Source organism: Gymnodraco acuticeps, unplaced genomic scaffold (genome assembly GCF_902827175.1).
Source record: "Gymnodraco acuticeps unplaced genomic scaffold, fGymAcu1.1, whole genome shotgun sequence".
In the NCBI taxonomy this organism is placed as follows: Eukaryota; Metazoa; Chordata; class Actinopteri; order Perciformes; family Bathydraconidae; genus Gymnodraco; species Gymnodraco acuticeps.
The window spans coordinates 2,241,739-2,261,133 of NW_022989867.1; the positions used below are offsets into that span (position 1 = coordinate 2,241,739).

General features: G+C 43.3%; 1 protein-coding gene across 11 annotated transcripts in view; it reads left to right on the plus strand.

The window, feature by feature from the left end:
• The window catches only part of mical2b (microtubule associated monooxygenase, calponin and LIM domain containing 2b), a 93,661-nt gene that overhangs the window by 70,227 nt on the left and 4,039 nt on the right, over window positions 1-19,395 (plus strand). For 8 of the 11 annotated variants that reach the window (XM_034196510.1, XM_034196529.1, XM_034196537.1 and 5 more), the window contains 8 exons: window positions 157-230; window positions 1,734-1,815; window positions 6,404-6,571; window positions 8,112-8,162; window positions 9,010-9,131; window positions 9,568-9,801; window positions 10,781-10,947; window positions 16,782-17,152. In XM_034196510.1, coding sequence (XP_034052401.1) covers window positions 157-230; window positions 1,734-1,815; window positions 6,404-6,571; window positions 8,112-8,162; window positions 9,010-9,131; window positions 9,568-9,801; window positions 10,781-10,947; window positions 16,782-17,152 — 1,269 coding nt within the window. Of the gene's footprint in view, window positions 1-156; window positions 231-1,733; window positions 1,816-5,017; window positions 5,243-6,403; window positions 6,572-8,111; window positions 8,163-9,009; window positions 9,132-9,567; window positions 9,802-10,780; window positions 10,948-16,781; window positions 17,153-19,395 lie in introns of those variants that run through there. The other 3 variants (XM_034196519.1, XM_034196524.1, XM_034196569.1) reach the window with 3 other exon arrangements.

Genomic DNA, 19,395 nt, shown 5'->3' on the forward strand with positions numbered 1-19,395 from the left:
TCACCATGCTAAGCTAAAGACAGCTAATGTTTGGCGCGAACATTAGCTGCGCGGCGTTTGTGAGAAGGGGTATTTATTACTGACGTATGTTGTTGTAATTGTTTTTATCATACTGAAGTTGTGTGGATTTGTAATTTGTGTGTGCTTCTTTTACAGGGAAGTTCTACTGCAAGATGCATTATGCCCAGCGTCAGTCCAGCGATCACATGCGTAGGTTCAGAAGGAGAATTGTGAGTAACACTGCAGTGGTAATATACAAGAGAGGCCTTTGCTTACTAGCTGTAGTTAACCCTAATCTTGCGTTTCGGGTCAAAAGTGACCGAATGACTTTTATTTTAATCATAAATATTGTGTTTTTCATCCAATTGCCTCAATACCTTATGTTATCCTCCACACTGGGCCTCTGAACATATACACTTGATGATCACCACTTGCATTGAATTTTGAGTGATTTATTCAACAGTGAAACACCCTTGATGTTTTCGGTCAGATTTGACCGCCATAGAAATTGAATGAGTATGCGTGTATTATGTTCATCCTGCAGATGGAACACACACACACACACACACACACACACACACACGTTCTGTTATGGTATATTTCTCTTTCAATACATTTTCATTGAAGAAAACAGTATCAGTGTCTTATGTTATATTCATCACAGTGAATGCTGAACTTGATGGGCCCACCGGTGGGTCCGGACCATGACATGAAACACTGGCTTGCTTGTATCAAATCAATACATCCCATACATCATTGGAATGGGAAGAATCTCAGCTACAACACTAACTAAATCATTTCCATCTCCAGTAAACACAGCCTACATGGCAAGCATTTTTATAATATACTGTAATGTAAAATAAGCACTATCTTTGAACTTACTGCCAAAAATAATATGAAATTCACCCCTGGTGTCATTCTGTCTGTCATCCCTTGATTCTACTTGCTTTGACTGTTCAAATGAGATGTCAACCATCAACATTGGATGAGGGGTTCCAGAGATATCACTGTGCAAAACACACCGGTCAATTTTGACCGAAAATAGCATGGGAAGGGGGGTATGACCCAACGCAAGAGAAGGGTTAACATGCTACATGATTAGATGGCATGCTGCTTCTCAGTTGCACATTTGTCCATAGGCAATTTCTAATCTTTTGGGAGTTTAACTTCATCACGGTCGCATGACCTCATGTAACCACCGCTACGCTAAAGGCGGCTAATGTTCAGCATGATGGCGTTTCGTAGTCTCATTCAGCCACTTTTAGCAACCATCGTATTTATGTCACATAGAAGCTTCCTCTTTTATGTCATACAAAAAACCCTGAAAAAGTCTTAAGGTTGTATAAACCTCAGATCATATCTCAGGCTGCTAATCAAAAATACCTTAAACAAATGTTTAACTTTGAGACGTTGCAAGTGCTAAAATGCTAACTCATTTCCGGGTGTAGGACTCATTCCTGCAGCACCGAATAGTCAGACATGAAAGTACATAACGTTTTTCCTGTTTTGGGCATCTTAGCTAAAAAACGTTGAGACGTGGGAGCCGGAAGAGGTATAATGCTAACTAATTTCCGGGTTTTAGGACTCATTCCTAATCCACTTTGTAGTTGCACATCTATAAGGTGTCAGACAAATACAAATAAGTATGCAAGCTAACAATAAGTGACTTTGCTTGGTTCTTTGAAGCCCAACAATGTCATTTATCATTAACCTTCTGTGTTTTCCCCCTGTAGGAGGACCAAAGCCACGTCCCCCCCTCGTCGATGGGCGGCGGGAGCTACTCTGCGACAGACAGCGTGCAGATGCACCCCCCAGGTACCCTGGTTTCCTTGCTAAGGCGAGGCCTGAGCTGGCCGCGGCATGCTAGCCGGGCTGTGTGTGTGTTGCCCCGGCGACTGTTGGAGGCTGTGTGTGAGTCTGCCACAGCGGTGGGCTCCCACGTTAGGAGCCACTCTCAGGACTACCTGTTCCTGTGTGAGCTGCTGGGCCTGGGCTGTCCTCTACTCTGCATGATGCACCAGGTGCTGGGGCAGATCTACCAGGAGCCCCCTCTGGCCCTGCAGGACCTCATCTGACACCCACTCACATAGAAAGGGGGGTCACATGAGTCTTGTTAGGGCCAGTTGACCAAAAAGGAAAACCCAAATGGATCTAATGGACGAATGTTTGCACTGACGAAAATTGAGTTATAATATTGAAACCAAATAATACATGTATTTACTAAATTCAAGGTTAATTTGTGATCGTAAAGACCAGAAGTGTTTTATGGATCAACTTTAAGAGGTTGCTGTAAAAGTGCTTGACTTGATCAGTTTCTGCTGATTGTAATAAGTGCCAAGTGTGAAGTGTGCCTTAATGTACGATGGACAACACAATAAAAACCCATCTTTAGGCACATTTTATATAGGTACGCTAACTTTAATTTGTATTTTCGTATTCAAATGTACTTGCTGAGCAGACTTCAGGGGTGATGCATGAATGAAATGCTGCAGCCCTTGAGAATATCTGACTGTTGGTTATGAGCTCACATTTTGTGTGCACCGCTGAATGAATCTGTGACCACAGGGGCGTGTTCCAGGATACTCAGACTGAAGGATCCTTAAGGTGCTACTAATTAATTTTCACAGCTGGTGTTTGTGAAGTCCCTCTTTAATCACATGATCCAGTGAGGAGAGTGACCTGGAACACGCCCTCTGGCTCTAACCTTGAAAGTGTTTTGGAGTCATCTACAGGGTTTTAATGTTACTCTCACTGCATATTGCCGGCTGCATATTAACATTGCACCACAGAGATGTGAACTGGAAATGCCAAAACAGTATTATTATTTTTAAATATAATTTCAGGAAATATTTGTGTTATTGAAATCATTTTGTTTGTGGTTGGTAGTATTTTTTTTTTTTTTTTAACTTAACTGAAAGATTTCCCTTTCAAAAAAATAAGGCTCATTGGTTATGGTTTTCATAAAAGAAGAAAACATATCAAGCACATGATTACAGTTGGGTGTAAATCATATGATAGGAAAGTGTATTACAGGGATCATATTGAATGATGTATATATATGTTCACTATGGAACTTTTTGAAACAGGAAACCAAAACATTTAGCTTGTTTTAGGTTAAATCATTTTGAAATTCAGTTGAGACAGATATGTGTCTTTTTGATCAAATCAGGTAATTTCTTGTTGAAAATCTGGACAAGCCAAAAAACAATGAGCCATATCGAGAACTTTGTTTCCTCATTGACGAAAGCAGAGTCCATACAAATGTATAGACATGACTGAGTAATAATATTTGCAATTAGTATAGCTTTTTTTGGGTCATATTTAATGTTTTTTGTTCCATCTTTTACTGTATATTGTAGACCATGCCAACGTATTTGGTTGTGATTGTATGGTTTCATTTAGCAGGATTTTAAGGTCAATTCTTAAAACGCACTGTGGATGCAGTTTTTGGGCTATCTCACATTTGGATTGTGTTATTGTAATAACTTTTTTGCCAACAATAGGTTCGTTGGAAATCTATGCACTAAGTATTTTCTTTCCACTTTAATTTTTTCCAAATTCATTCTTCTCACTTCATTTTGTTCAGTCTGTTTCAAGTTTCCAATGCTGCACCCTCTGATTGGCTGATTCCTGCCACCAGGAAAGGTGATAATTGGCAGTCCTATGAACTTGTCATGCTGCTTTTGCATTGGCTGCCTCTATAGCTCCGCCCCCTCCGCTTAACCCAGATGAATCAATCACATACCAATCCCAAGTATTGTATGCGTTAGTTGGTGTTATGTCTAGCATTGCAACATATTTACTAGAATTCCATATTAGTTAAATAACAATTGTCATTTTCAAAGTATCAAAGTATTACCATTATATACTTTAAGCTGTACTGTTCCTGTGGAAATCTTGCTCCTTCTGTGGATACAATTCAATCCAAATTCAACCGCCTTTCAGGGATGTTTTTTGGAGGGCAGCAAGTTAAACAGGGTATTCCAGACATCACGTTCCCCAGCAACATTTCCCAGCTCTTCCAACTTCAAGGCAAAAAGTGATCCTATCTCATGACCATAGGGTCAGAACGTAGATAGACTTGTAAATCGAGAGCTTTACCTTCCGGTTGAGCTGGATCTTCACCACAGCAGTCTGGTACAGCTCCTGCATCACTGGAAACAGAACAGCCTGTCCAGCTCATGTGCCATTGTACCCTCACTTCCAAACAAGACGATTTCCTTGATCTCCCTCCGCTTTGGACAGTGAATCACTCCCAACATGGAGTGATCAATCCACTATTTTCCAGCAGAGAACTTCTATCCGGACCTCTTTACACACAGGTGCAGCTTTCCTAGTTCGTAAAGAGACAGAACCACATCATCTGCAAAGAGCAGATGATGAAAACAGCCAGAGTTAAGCCCTGTTCTCCTTTTCTGATTTGTTTGGTGGTCTACCAGAACTTGAGGGAAACCAAAAGTCCTTCCCAGATTCTTTTTGGAATGTTGCCAAACTCCTTTCCGGTCCTAACTGCAATGTTCACGCACATTTCCGGTAAACAACAATAGATCTGTATGGCACCGAGGATGAGGTTGTATCAGGCTTTGGCTACCAACAAACCTCTTGGTAGGATGGATTCATAGTTGTTTGTTTGGTCTGTTCAGTGGATATGCTGACAATAAGGAAGATATATATATATATATATAGCTAGCTAGGCGTATGCTTTAAAGCCTTTGTTACTACAACTTGGGGAAGTTGTAGCTCAAATGTTATGTTGATGATTCATTGATTCACAGCTGGCATATTTTCTTTTGTTTGTCTGACCCCGTAGGCTTTCTGTTAGTTTGCATAATAACGTCTACTAACGTCCTGTAGTGCTGTGTTCCTCCCTAACACCAAACATCCATTTGAATGCCACTGAACTCATTTCTCCCTCTGCCGTCTCATCAGCATGATCAGGCCTCACCTCTTGTCAGGCCCTTCGACAGTAACACATGTGTCCCCATCTGTGGTCTGTCTGTGGTTCGCTTTGTTTCAGAAGGAGGCCTCCCCCCCCCAGAGCCCCTCTTCAGATCCCTCTCCTGCTCCTCCTAGACTTTGCAACTTTTTGCACACTGCCAGATATTTCATCGGCTTTATTCTGAATGTTTATGTTTTATAAAAAGCCTTGACGCAGCCTGCAAGCCTTGTATTGTTTTCCACATTGAGAAAAACTGTAAAATTGCTTAATTTATGGTATTTAAAATAAATCAATTTGATTACATAACGATTTGCTTCGTGGTTTGTTGCCAATATTTGAATCATTCCAAGAAACCAAAGCTTGCACAGAACAGTTGGCATTCGAGGTTATCTCATTATTAAGTCGTCCAATTCTAAATATCTCCATACTTTTTTAACAACAAAATTAACAACTTCATCAAAGATCCTTTTTCCACCTGCTACGTTGACTTAACATCACCCGCACAAATCATGGTCACAATCACAGCTTTTGTTAACTCCGCAAATAACATACGCACTCTGAGGAATCTGAGGGAAAGCTCAATAACACCTGCAGCAAATTCAGAGGGGTTACACAGCCCACATATACTCAGCTGGCCTTTGAAAGAAAACAATACATATAAAGTAACATGGAGAAATCATCAAATCTGAACTATAAATAAATGATGTTGAGCTCATTTGAGTTTTTCTAATAGCTCAGAGGGTTAATGTGCCGATCTACCAATCAGAAGACCACCTGAACAGAATCAAAGTGAATCACTTGTTCCTCCTGTGGTCTTCCTCATGGGTTCTGCTACTGGGTCTGCTCTGTCCTTTCCTTCTGAGTTTGGTATCTATCTTTCATTTAGTACATTGTAAGGGTCTCCGGACATTTAGCCGTAAGTGAGAGCATCAATGGGTCGAAGTGATAGGTCTGGTTATCTACCGACTGATAGGTACACTGCATACAAATGTATCAAGATATGTTCATTTCTTTGCTGTGACCAAGTGGAATCACCTTTGGAAACATTCTGTACAATGTTGACTTCATTACTCTGTGAGTACTGTCATAAACATGTCATGTATTTTACCAGTGCTTGTGTTGTGAATGTCAATGAATATTTAACATTTCTCTCATGCATGTGCAACGTTTAGAAGCAGAAAATATACATTCCTTTGACTTTTTCTACAGTATAGGAGAACATATCCTAAATATGCTAGCTGGCTAACACAAATATGTTAGTTTTGTACCCGGTAACCATTCTTTGACATGTCCACTGATTTCTTTAGATAATATAATTGACCATAAGTGTAGTAATGTTCTGAATTAGAATTCCAGTGGACATAATGCATGAAATGAGCTACATGCTAGAACATGTTCACATTAGCCTAACATTACACCAACGCTAGTTAAGACTGAATGTCCACATTCTGTTTTTATTTGCAGGTGGGGCGTTGAGCTTGCATTCAGAGCGGATGAAGGTGGATGAAGGTGAGAAAATAATTCCTGAAGAAACCAAGATGGATGTGGAAGCTCTGGATGATTCCTGCCTGGCCAAAGCTGCAGCACCAGATCCTACAGGGGCCAACGGTCAGAACCAAGATGGTACCAAAGGTCAGTGTGGCTCCTACAGCACTGTGTGCTCTCTTTTAAAGCTCTTAGTGTTTCTGTTTGAGGGAAAGTTATCCCCTGTCCCTCTAAGTTTTCATTTGTCAAGGGTTTTCAGCTCCTGTTATTGAAAACGTGATATTCCCTGAGAGGATCTTAAACCGGCTGAATTTTAACTGGCGGCCATGCTTATTAAATGTGTGTTTTTGTTGGAGCCCCCCCCCCTGCTGATGTGTGGGGGGAATCCGGTCGGATCTTCCCACACTTAGCTGGATGTTTGTTATTTTGTGTCAGTAGCAGAGAGCTCAGAAGTCTGTCCACACACATTCCTGCAATGCTAACTCCATAGCATTAGCTTTTAATGCGCTGCATTGCCAAGTGCTTGTATCAGTAGTTGTATCAATCTTCTGACTGGTCATAGACTTTATATAGATCATCTGAAAATAGACAGTTTTTTTTTTAAATACTAAAAATCTCTTTAAAAAGTCCTCTAACCTCATTCTAAAAAAGTTAAATGCTTTTTCACAAGGCAATACAACCTATGCAAAATAGCCTCAAAATGTTAGCTGCATTCATTAACATAAACACGATTTATGTTAATTTTCAGTTCCCTTTCCTGTAGTGTGTTATATAGGTTTTTGTGCATGTAATTAATGCTTTGACAAGTCTGCAGACAGACGGCAGGCGAAAAACCTTTTAAAATGCGTGTTTTCTGAATGGAGATCGGCTAAGCTAATGTTGTATATGCTCACTCCACACTCACAACAACGGCCTATACAGACATAAATAAACCAGCGACTGTATTCTCCATGACACAGACAGTCTGTGGTTTGTTCTTGTTTAACTTTTGTCTAGTTTCTGAACAGATATGAGGAGCTGTGAGCTAGAGTGCTAACAGCTAACGGCTGATGTTGGTGTTGTATTTCTCATTGAAGATGACGTCACGGCTCCCCCTACACTGCGTTACTATAGTTACTACCCTAGTTCCTAAACTGTAATGGAAACGCAGCATAAAGTGAGCCTGGCCTACCAAGGCCTAACTATACCGTACTAAGCCGTGCGAGGCCCTGCAGTGGAAATGCGCCATACGCTGTTGACCAATCATAACAGAGCCTGGTAGCTAACCAATCAGAGCAGACTGGGCTCTGGTTTCAGACAGAGGGTGAAAAGAGGTGCTGCAGCACAGGCAGTATGAGAAGAATAAAGAGCTTTTGAACATTAAAGCATGGAGACATGTCCCAGTAGGAAAAACATCCAAACCTGAAAATGAGCAGAAGAAGTGCTCTTTAAAACTGGCTAAATGGAAGTGTTGCTGTCTAATCTCTTCCCACTGTAACAGAAGTGCAACAACATGATGAAACAATTAAACCTCAAATGCTGATTTTGTTTTTCTTTATTCTTTGCATGTTAGAAGCATATACTGACATCTTGTGGAATTGTGTGTATTGGCTCCATTATTATATAATGACTAGCTGCCATGTGAGTTCATGCCAAGTTCATTTTCTCCTGTTCTAACTTTGTATTTAATTGTCTTCCATGTCTGCAGATCACAGTAACACCAAGCAGAATAAACGATGGAAACGGAAAATCAAAGCAAGTGAGTACCTCCATTTCTTATTTTGTCTGTTTATTATTCTGCTCAAACTGTAGGTTTGATTGAGAACTGAAACATTTGTATGCTCTCTGTCTTCTGATAGCTAAAAGCTGGGCAGACATTTGGTTCTGTGAGAGATCATCTTTGGGATTCCTTTAGCATGCAACGCCTTGCCCAAAATCAGGTTTACATTATTTTTAGCGTATATTCATTTGTCTAATCACCTTAGCCACAATTCATCAAAAAAGTCACAGAAAAGAAGAGGAATGTCGTACTGTGTGTTTACGGATGGGGAAAACATAGCAATAAAAGCATGCTTTGTTTAACACCTGTCAGTGGGGAGTCCTGAGAACACCACTGTAATGCAGCAGTACACCACTAGAGGTCAGCATTGTTGTTGACAACAGTCATAGCTTTGTTTGTTTCCATTAACTTTACTTTACTACTTTGAATTAGTTCAAATTGAACAGGTGTATGGATCAATTGTCACGTATAGAAACAAAACAGCTCCAACATTTAAAATCTGAATGCCTCTATTAAGTTTCCTTGCATCACGTATTTTATTCTTTTGTTGCCCTCGATTAAAAGGCTATTGTTACCTCTCACCCGACTGGTGTCTAAATGAAATGAAATGTAATGTAATGGTGCTATTCTTCTATATCAAATAATATTAATACTATAAAAATGACTTATATCTTTTTTGGCATACGTGAGATGGCATGCTTTACATGTTTTAGAGAAAAGCCTGAGCCAGCCCTTCCTATATCCTGTGAATTACACAAGTGTGTTCAGCTTCCATCCCTCACAAACAAACAGCTGACTAACTCTCTGCCCCCCTCCCCCCCCGCAGCCCTCCCTCTGATCTTCATCAAGCACTTCCAGAGAGGCTGGACTCAGGACAGAGACGGCCCGGAGAGCGTCCCTGAAGCCAACTCTGACTTTGAGGAGATCACTGAAGCGGAAAAACACACTGTAAGTTACAGAGAGTGCAATATTCACTGAGAACGTAGAACTAGAGTGAACGCAATGTCTAATTGTGTGGTGTAACAGTCTGAAGTAGCTAAGTAGCTGCTAGTAAATATCCTTACATGTTGTTAGACGCTTTTACCCAAAGTGCAACATACACTCAATACTGTGGGCAATCCCCAAGTGAAGTGTCTTGCCCAACGACATGCTGACTGCAGTGGGGATGGAACCAGTGCTCCCCTGATCCACAGATCTGCGCTCTGAGCCACAGCCTCCCTCACAGTTATGAATGGAGTGTTTACTTCACATAGCAGTGTTATTACATCACCTGTTGTTATAGTCGCTATTAATGTGTGTGTAATTCATTAACATTTTATACATATAACCCGGTGTGAGCAAATGGAGCTTTTGTGCACTCACCATAATATCCCCGTTCTCTCAGAACTCTGACGCCACTTCAAAGACTCCAGCCGTTTCCCAGAATGCCTCAGACAAGAGTGAGAAGAGTGAAGAGTGCGTGCCTGAGAAAGATCCTGCAGTCTGCAGCCCGTCTGCCCCGAAGAAACGCTTGGTGCTGTCTCGGTCTGAGAAAGAGAAGCTGCTGAGCTGGGACATTCAGGCCGCTCCAGAGGAGACGGGGGTCACCAACAACAACCAACACAAACAACAGGTGGAGGTATTAAGGCTGCCACGTGAGGGTTTATATAGAGGAGTAATACTGCACATCATTGTAATCTCGCACACTTCTTCCAGTATGACATCGGTACAGAAATGAGATGAGATGAGATGAGATCAGAGACTCGTCGTCTTTTTTTGTATTATTTGATGTGTACTGAGCAAGTGAGGGCTTGAATACCCTAGATTCAACATGTCAACATGTGACTTAGTTTAGTTTATAGTGTCGTGGACAGTCCCCATCGATCAACTGGCACAGAAAACAGTCAATGGGGCAGCTTCATGTCCAGCTGCCGTCCCCGGCCAGATGATAAGAGACACCCATGATTGTAATTTCATCACAAAAAATATAAATAATATAGACAATAATCAATAAATAGAAAGAAAGAAACACACATATAGTTTATTGATCCCAATCTGGGATTTTGTTGTCGCAGAAAACTAAAAAAGTAAATATATCCATATAGTATCTGTATCGAATACACAATATAAATACATATTTATATTACATTACCATTACTATATACATTAATGTTGATGATATAAGTACACAATGTAGTGGAATTTAAAATGAAATAAAATAAAACCCTAACAATTATTTTATATAAACAAAATGTGTGAAGATGAATATTTGTTTTACTCAATGATTGATAAATTGTCTAATTGTCCAGCTGTTGTTTTATAAATCTTTAGCTGGTTTAATTTATAACAAAACATTATATGTTATTTATATATTATATATACCTTTTTTGTATATTTTTTTATTTGTCGAGTTTTAGTACCTCGAGCTGTAAGATGTAGTGAAGTAAAGAGGAAGTACCTCAAATGTGCACTGAAGTACGATACCTGAGTAAATGTGCGTGCTTACAATCCACCACTGAGTAAATATGATACGTTTGAACTGAAATGAGTAATAAGAGATGTGCGTGAGATAAGAGCAGTCGGTTCCACATTGTTCCTGCCTTCTGATGTGTTATCAGGTACCAGCAGAGGCAGATCAGCTCCAGCCGCACTCGGGCCAGGATGAGGAAACACCCCCGAGCCAACCCTCTGCCCCCCCCTCCACCTTCCAGCTCATAGCCAACGCCTTCAGGAGGAGATTTAGTGTGACCCACCCCTCCAGCAGGACCAACACTGCAGTCACCATGTTCGTATCAACTACTTTATTCAACGTTGACTTTAAGCTCCATCATGAAGCTGCTACAGATGGCGCCCTATGTACCTGAGCTGAGTCCTCTCAGCAGCAGCACTGGGTCCAATAGTCTTTCTGTTTGACTGTGGAATGACCCAAAGTCCCTCAGTGGCAGCCTAAGTAAAAGATTTTCAAATTCTCCAGAGATGATAGGAAAGGAACTTCAATACTACCTTTATAATCACCTTAAGCATACGATACACTGGACCATCCTTTCCAGAAGGAAAGGAGATAAAACTGTCTGAAATAACCGATCGTGACCATCAAACATGGATCTTGTAGCTTACTGGGCTAGTTAGGAATTTCCTATACAAGCCTTAACTTGCGAACTGGTTTTGAACTTTCAACAATATGTTTAAACCAAAGAAGAACTTTACACTTATTCCTGTAAATTGATCAAATAAAGTCAACAGTTCAGTGTTTACGGTGATAGGTGTTCCTTAAGCTATTCTTTAACTCATGGGTCGGCAACAGTTGTTGGCCCACCAGCGATAATATTTGGCCCGGAATTTTTTAATTACATTTACAATACAACATCGGACCGACAGTCGCACATATAGGCTATAAGGCCCGAATAGAGAATGTACCTACACCTGAAGAATGCTTATTGTACTTGTATCCATGTTGAGAGTGAATGACACACAGCACAGGCACAATCTGGCAGCGGGGTGCACTGGCGCTGATAGGGGATCAATAAGTAGGTGGACAGTGCGTGGTGCTGAAATAGCCAACATGCGGTTTGAAAAAAAGAACACCAGCTCACTAAATCATCCATCCATCCATCCATCTTCTCCCGCTTATCCGTGGTCGGGTCGCGGGGGTAGCAGTTCCAGCAGAGAGCCCCAAACTTTCTTTTCCCTGGCGACATCAACCAGCTCTGACTGGGGGATCCCAAGGCGCTCCCAGGCCAGCGAAGAGATATAATCCCTCCACCTGGTCCTAGGTCTACCCCTTGGTCTCTTCCCAGCTGGACGTGCCTGGAACACCTCCCTAGGGAGGCGCCCAGGTGGCATCCTAACTAGGTGCCCGAACCACCTCAACTGGCTCCTTTCGACGCGAAGGAGGAGCGGCTCAACTCCGAGTCCCTCCCTGATGACCGAACTTCTCACCTTATCCCTAAGGGAGACACCAGCCACCCTGCGGAGAAAACCCATCTCGGCCGCTTGTATCCGCGATCTCGTTCTTTCGGTCATGACCCATCCTTCATGACCATAGGTGAGGGTAGGAACGAAAATGGCCCGGAAGACCGAGAGCTTTGCCTTCTGGCTCAGCTCCCTTTTCGTCACAACGGTGCGGTAAAGCGACTGCAGTACCGCTCCCGCTGCTCCGATTCTCCGGCCCATCTCACGCTCCATTGTTCCCTCACTCGAGAACAAGACCCCGAGATACTTGAACTCCTTCACTTGGGGTAAGGACTCATTCCCTACCTGGAGTGGACAGTCCATCGGTTTCCTGCTGAGAACCATGGCCTCAGATTTGGAGGTGCTGATCCTCATCCCAGCCGCTTCACACTCGGTTGCGAACCGATCCAGTGAGTGCTGAAGGTCGCAGACCGATGAAGCCATTAGAACCACATCATCTGCAAAAAGCAGTGGTGCAATCCTTAGTCCACCGAACTGCAGACCCCCTCCCCCATGACTACGCCTCGAAATCCGATCCATGTATATTACAAACAGGATTGGTGACAAAGCGCAGCCCTGGCGGAGGCCAACCCTCACCGGAAATGGGTCCGACTTACTGCCGAGGACCCGGACACAGCTCTCGCTTTGGGAGTACAGAGATTGGATGGCCATGAGTAGAGACCCCCTCACCCCATACTCCCGCAGCACCTCCCACAGTAACTCCCTGGGAACTCGGTCATACGCCTTCTCCAAGTCTACAAAACACATGTAGACCGGATAAGCGTACTCCCAGGCCCCCTCCAGGATCCTTGCGAGAGTAAAAAGCTGATCCGTCGTTCCACGACCAGGACGGAATCCGCATTGTTCCTCCTCAATCTGAGGTTCGACAATCGGCCTGACCCTCCTTTCGAGTACCTTAGAGTAAACTTTCCCGGGGAGGCTGAGTAGTGTGATGCCTCTGTAATTGGCACACACCCTCTGATCCCCCTTTTTAAATAGGGGAACCACCACCCCGGTCTGCCACTCCTTCGGTACTGTTTCCGACTTCCACGCAACGTTGATGAGACGTGTCAACCATGACAGTCCCTCAACACCCAGAGCCTTCAGCATTTCCGGGCGGATCTCATCCACCCCCGGGGCTTTGCCACTGTGGAGTTGTTTGACGACCTCAGTGACCTCCCCCCGGGAGATTGGTGTTGATCCCCCGTCATACTCCAGCTCTGCCTCTAACATAGAGGGCGGAGTTGTCGGGTTCAGGAGTTCCTCAAAGTGTTCCTTCCAACGCCCTAACACTCTATCAGTTGAGGTCAACAACGTCCCATCCTTACTGTACACAGCTTGGATGGTTCCCTGCTTCCCCCTCCTGAGGTGTCGGACAGTTTTCCAGAACAACTTTGGTGCCGCCCGAAAGTCCTTCTCCATGTCTTCTCCGAACTTCTCCCACACCCGCTGCTTTGCCTCGGCCACGGATGAGGCTGCTGCCCTTCGGGCCTGTCGGTACCTTGCAACTGCCTCGGGAGTCCCCCGGGATAACAAATCCCTGAAGGCCTCCTTCTTCAGTCGGACGGCTTCCCTGACCACCGGTGTCCACCAGGAGGTTCGAGGGTTACCGCCCCTTGAGGCACCTAGGACCTTGAGACCACAGCTCCCCGCCGCGGCTTCGGCAATAGAGGCTTTGAACACCGACCACTCTGGTTCAATGTCCCCAACCTCCACAGGAATGCCCGAAAAGCTCCGCCGGAGGTGTGAGTTGAAGGCCTCCTGAACTTGGGCCTCCTCCAGACGTTCCCAGTTCACCCGAACTACACGTTTGGGCTTACCAGGTCTATCCAGAGGCTTCCCTCGCCACTCGACCCAACTCACCACCAGATGGTGATCAGTTGACAACTCCGCCCCTCTCTTTACCCGAGTGTCCAAAACATACGGCCTCAGGTCCGATGATACGATAACGAAATCGATCATGGACCTTCTGCCTAGGGTGCTCTGGTACCACGTACACTTATGAGCATCCTTATGTTCGAACATGGTGTTTGTTATGGCCAATCCATGACTAGCACAGAAGTCCAGTAACAAACCACCACTCCGGTTCAGATCAGGGGGGCCGTTCCTCCCAATCACGCCCCTCCAAGTGTCTCCATCATTGCCCACATGTGCGTTGAAGTCTCCCAGCAAGATTAAAGAGTCCCCTTCAGGAGCCCCATACAGGACTCTTTCCAGGGTCTCCAAGAAGGCCGTATACTCTGAACTGCTGTTGGGTGCATAAGCACACACAACAGTCAGAGTTTTCCCCCCCATAACCCGCAGGCGTAGGGAGGCGACCCTCTCGTCCACTGGGGTAAACTCCAACAACGAAGCACCTAACCGGGGACTTGTGAGTATCCCCACACCCGCCCGGCGCCTCACACCTTGAGCAACTCCGGAGAAGAATAGAGTCCAACCCCTATCCAGAAGTAAGGTTCCAGAGCCGACGCTGTGCGTAGAGGTGAGCCCAACCAGATCCAACTGGTAACGCTCCACCTCCCGCACAAGCTCCGGCTCCTTCCCCCCCAGAGAGGTGACGTTCCACGTCCCCAAAGCCAGCTTCTGTCGCCCGGGTCTGGTCCGTCGAGACCCTCCGCTTTCACTGCCACCCTTCTGGCAGCGCACCCGACCCCATTGATGTTTCCCGTAGGTGGTGGGCCCGCGGGACGGAGAAGCGGAGGTGTTGCCCACGTTGCCTTTTCGGGCTGGGCCCGGCCGGGCTCCGTGGCAAGCCCGGCCACCAGACGCTCGCCGACGAGTCCTCCTTCTGGGCCTGGCTCCAGAAGGGGACCCCGGGCTTCCTAAATCACTAAATCATTCAAACGTAATGTTTACTTATATGTGAACAGTAACAAAGTTCAGTCAAAACATTGACAACAAAATCCGCTTGATCATGGAGGCCGTTACAAGCTTCAAAGTTGTATTTATCATCTGAATTTGTCAAAACAAGTTTAATATTCTGAAAGCCAAGACTTTGTTTATTTGAAATCAGATGAAAACAAACTCTCACAGACCCTGCCTTGTTACGCTTACATACTTGCGCGAGTGAGAGGTGCCTGTCATCTTCCCTTCACAAGCTTCAAAAATGTATTTATCGTTTGATCTTAGAAATAAAAGTGTCATATTCTGAAAGCCAAGACTTTGTTTATTTCAAATCAAACAAAACACCCGAAAAACTATTTTTTTACACAAATCCACGTTTATTTTTAAATGAGCCGTTGCGACTTCCGACTGATTTCGATAGAGCGGTCACATATACATGCACATGTTTAAGAATATATGTATATAATGTGTGGTTGTGGGGAACCAGGTAAATTAAAGTACTTATTTAACTATTAAATAAATTGAGTTTGAGTAAAATATTTGGTTACTGATTAATTTAGGTTATAATATGTTAAATAAGTCGCAAAGCAAAATATGCTGTAATTTATTAGAGTTTTTTCTGAACCGGGGAACACGGGCGCTGCGCCCTCTTACTTTCGGCATGCAAAATCAATGACTTAAAGTAGCTTTTGATTATGTTCTGGCACGCCATCTAGTGGCTCAGAAAGAAATTGGCCCAAGTCCAAACTTACTTGCTTTAACTCAACATGTTTGAATGGCAATACGCAGAGTAGTAGATGTGTAGGCCTAACAAATATGTATTTATTAAAATAATCATATAATCATTGAAATTGGGATTCATGTTAATAATTACGAGTCGACAGGGAGTTTATCAAATTTGATTTCCAACCTTGATTAATTGATTGATACATTTTATTTTGAACAAGTAAAATAAATAATTTACAAAACAAAAAATGCCATGCCAGAGAAAACATAAACAGTCCCACATCTAGTGTTCGAAAAGGAATGAGAAGAAGTATAACTTATTTGATCTCACCCCCTTGTCCCTAAATGATTTATTTATAATCTATAAATAATTATCATTCTAATTATTAATCTGCTTTACTTGTTGGTTGACATGTTGGTTGGTTCTCTGTATTTCCTCTTGAACTGGTTTCTGTCTGGACCTTGGTAATAAAGTGGTTTATTTTGCACTGTCCACGTTTTAAAAAGTCCACATGAAACAACACCATAAGAGCGACTGGAGAAAAGTGTCTTGATTGATTTTAGTAGTACATTTACAGAAAACTGTAGTTTCCCCGCAGCAGACGCACTCCAATAACATCCACTGTCGTATCATAAATAAGTCGACCACTGTGCATTCAGATTCGTGTAGCACCACAGTTGTGTTTTACTCCATCCTGATGGGTTTTCTTTCACATCATCACTTTGCTTGCATGTCTCCCTGTCTGTCACTGCTTGCAATGTCTATTTTCATCAGTCCAAATGCAAAAAAGCTACACAGAAAAAATAGTTTTAGCATACTAAAGACCCTTTTGCTATAAATGTCTGGATTCAATTCAAATGAAATGTACTGTATAATATGTACTTACTGCCCTGATAGACACTGTACTGTAAACTTTGCAAATTCTGTATTTCTAAATCATATTTTTAATGTACTTATTTTTTTGAACATTTTCATTTCTAGTTTTTCAAATGTGTAATAGTTCTTAAAAAGTTCTGCGTTTGCATTTTTATTAGCTAAATTCCTCTTATTGTGTTTATGTATGACAAAGCAAATGTCTTTTTTCTGATTCTGACCAGGAGGACCAAATGTGACGACGGCCCCTGCAAGCAGAGGGCCGTTTCAGAGGGAGCGTTGAGCTTCAGCTCCCTCTTCAGCACCGCGGTTCCGGAGCCCTCTACAGAGGAGAAAACCAGCAAGCACCAAGCTCGGGTAGGGTCTGTGGGGGCCAATCCCTGGGGGGCCGGGCGAGACTTGCCCTCTCTGCTGCAGCAGGTGTCTCTGAAGGGCCGCAGAGACTCTGGAGGGGTGTTCTCTGACGACATGGCCTCACTGCCCGGCAAGAAGCTCAACCTGTTCTCATCTCTAAGGCTGAGGAAGAGGGAGGAGTCAGAGAGCGAGGGGCGGGACAAGGAGATCAAGACCATCCTCACCAACCTCAGGAACAAAGGTGAGCACAGAGGTACCAGATGTTTTTAGCACATGGTTAATTAAACCTGAATTAATAGATATTTTGGTCACTTTATAAAGTTGGTATAGTAAATTCATTGGCAGACTTTGAGCAACATTGGATTCATGTCTCCGGTGCCTGATGAACGTAAATGCAACTGCCTTCTTAACTTCTTAATTATTACCTATGGAAAGCAGTTTGAGCATTCTATGATGAATATCCTTTATATTAGGAGTTAGCCAAAATGCTAATTAGGTAAACCAGTTGCATTAAAATCTGGTAGCAGTTGTTCATGCTTACATGTTAGCTAACGCGATCAAGCTAACGAAGCAGGCGGGATAATGGCAACTATCGGAGTCCTGATTAGTGGGTATTTTTTTATTTTCACTGGAGAGCCAATAGTAACCCTTAACTCATGCTCCTTTTCTTTGCTTGTAGCATTGTGTGTAACTAGTCAGCATTTAGGCTATTACTACTTTGACTAGTGGAGCTTTTGAAGCTCACTAGTTTCTCACAAGTGTAAATAGTGGACATATTGGAACTAGGGCTCGTTAATAACGCGTTAACGCAAAAAAAATTAACGCCACTAATTATTTTAACGCGATTAACGCATGTGTATTTTTTTTCCTCGGCCGCCCCGTAGTTTCAGAGCGCATCGAGTTTAAAATACCATCTACAAGCTGATGCTGACAGCCCCGCTCCTGCCGCCCGCTTGTGGCAGACCACACTTCCACGCTCACCGGCAGGCACCGACTGGCTGTTGGGAGGACCGGGAGGGTGTGTGTATGTGTGGCCCAAGCGAGCGAGAGAGAGACCTTACGTGCATTGTTGTTGTTAGCATCTGGGGCTAGCTAGCTGCGCTAACGGATATGGAGCTGTTTAAATGAAAACAGAGGAGCGACATTTCGCCACAACTGCGCCGAGCACTTCACTTTATGCAGGAAGCCAGACAGTGGGACATTGTACCAAAAGTCAGCACACTCAGCACGGATAGTGCGCAACATGATTGCAGCGTCCAGGCAGCTCCCGTTCGAGCATATGCCTTGAGTTGCACATAGCTCCAACGCGTGCGCGCGCACACACACACACACACACACACCATTTATATTGTATTATTGTATGAGAGAGGTTCCATGTTGAATTGAGGCGAATATTTGTAATGTTCAGAGGATGTTGTGTTTAATATTCATGAGAATATTTGTCATTGTTCAAATGATAATAAACATTAGCATAAAGCATATTTGTCCACTCATATGTTGATAAGAGTATTAAAAACTTGAAAAATATTCCTCTAAGGTACATTTAGAACAGATCAAAAATTTGCGATTAATTTGCGATTTATCGCGATTAACTATGGACAATTATGCGATTAAATATTTTAATCGCGATTAAATATTTTAATCGACTGACAGCCCTAATTGGAACGCATTAGTTAACTAGCTGGTTAACTAACCTTTTTGTTCAAACCATAGACTGTATATATAAATGGACGTAGTGTCCGTGACGTCACCCATAGGATTCTGCAGAGTTGCCGTGAAGCCCTTAGTAGGCGGAGTCGGCCACTAACGGCTTGACTGTGACGTCAGAGTCTAATCCCGCCTGCTCCAAATAAGGGCAAAGAGGCGGAGCCGAGGCGGGACCTGCTGCCTCCGAACTGGAAGTAAACAGAGCTAGCTCAGGCTAAGAAACTAAGCTAACATGAAATACATGCATACCAAGTTACTGCTAACAGTGTAGTTCCCCTATATAAACGTTACATTCATAATCAAATGAGACAATCTGCAAGAGAATTAGCTATATTTTGTTATTCTTAATGCTTGTCATTCACACGTTGAGAAAAGACGGACTCCACCGCCCGGACCTAACGGAGCCGCAGTGGGCTAGCTCCGGGACGCCGGCTGGAGCTAGCCCCCTGCGGCTCCGTTAGCTCCGGCGGCCACCACTGGGATAATTGGGTCCCCTATTAACATTTGCTCCCGTTTAGCATTATGGGCGTCATAGCCATAGACTATAAAAGTCTTACCCAAGGCTAAATCATAAACTAAAATGTATATGTATGCATAAAGGGTTACGTCCTTAGCTGGCTAATAAGTAACAAGCTAAGCTACCAAGCACAGAAACACCTGCGAACAGGGTTAACATGTATAATATTATCATTTTAGACTTCTTAGAAGTTCTCTTAGTACATTCAAGCCCACAGCACGACATTTTAATTGTCTGGTATTTGTAACAATATTCCCTAA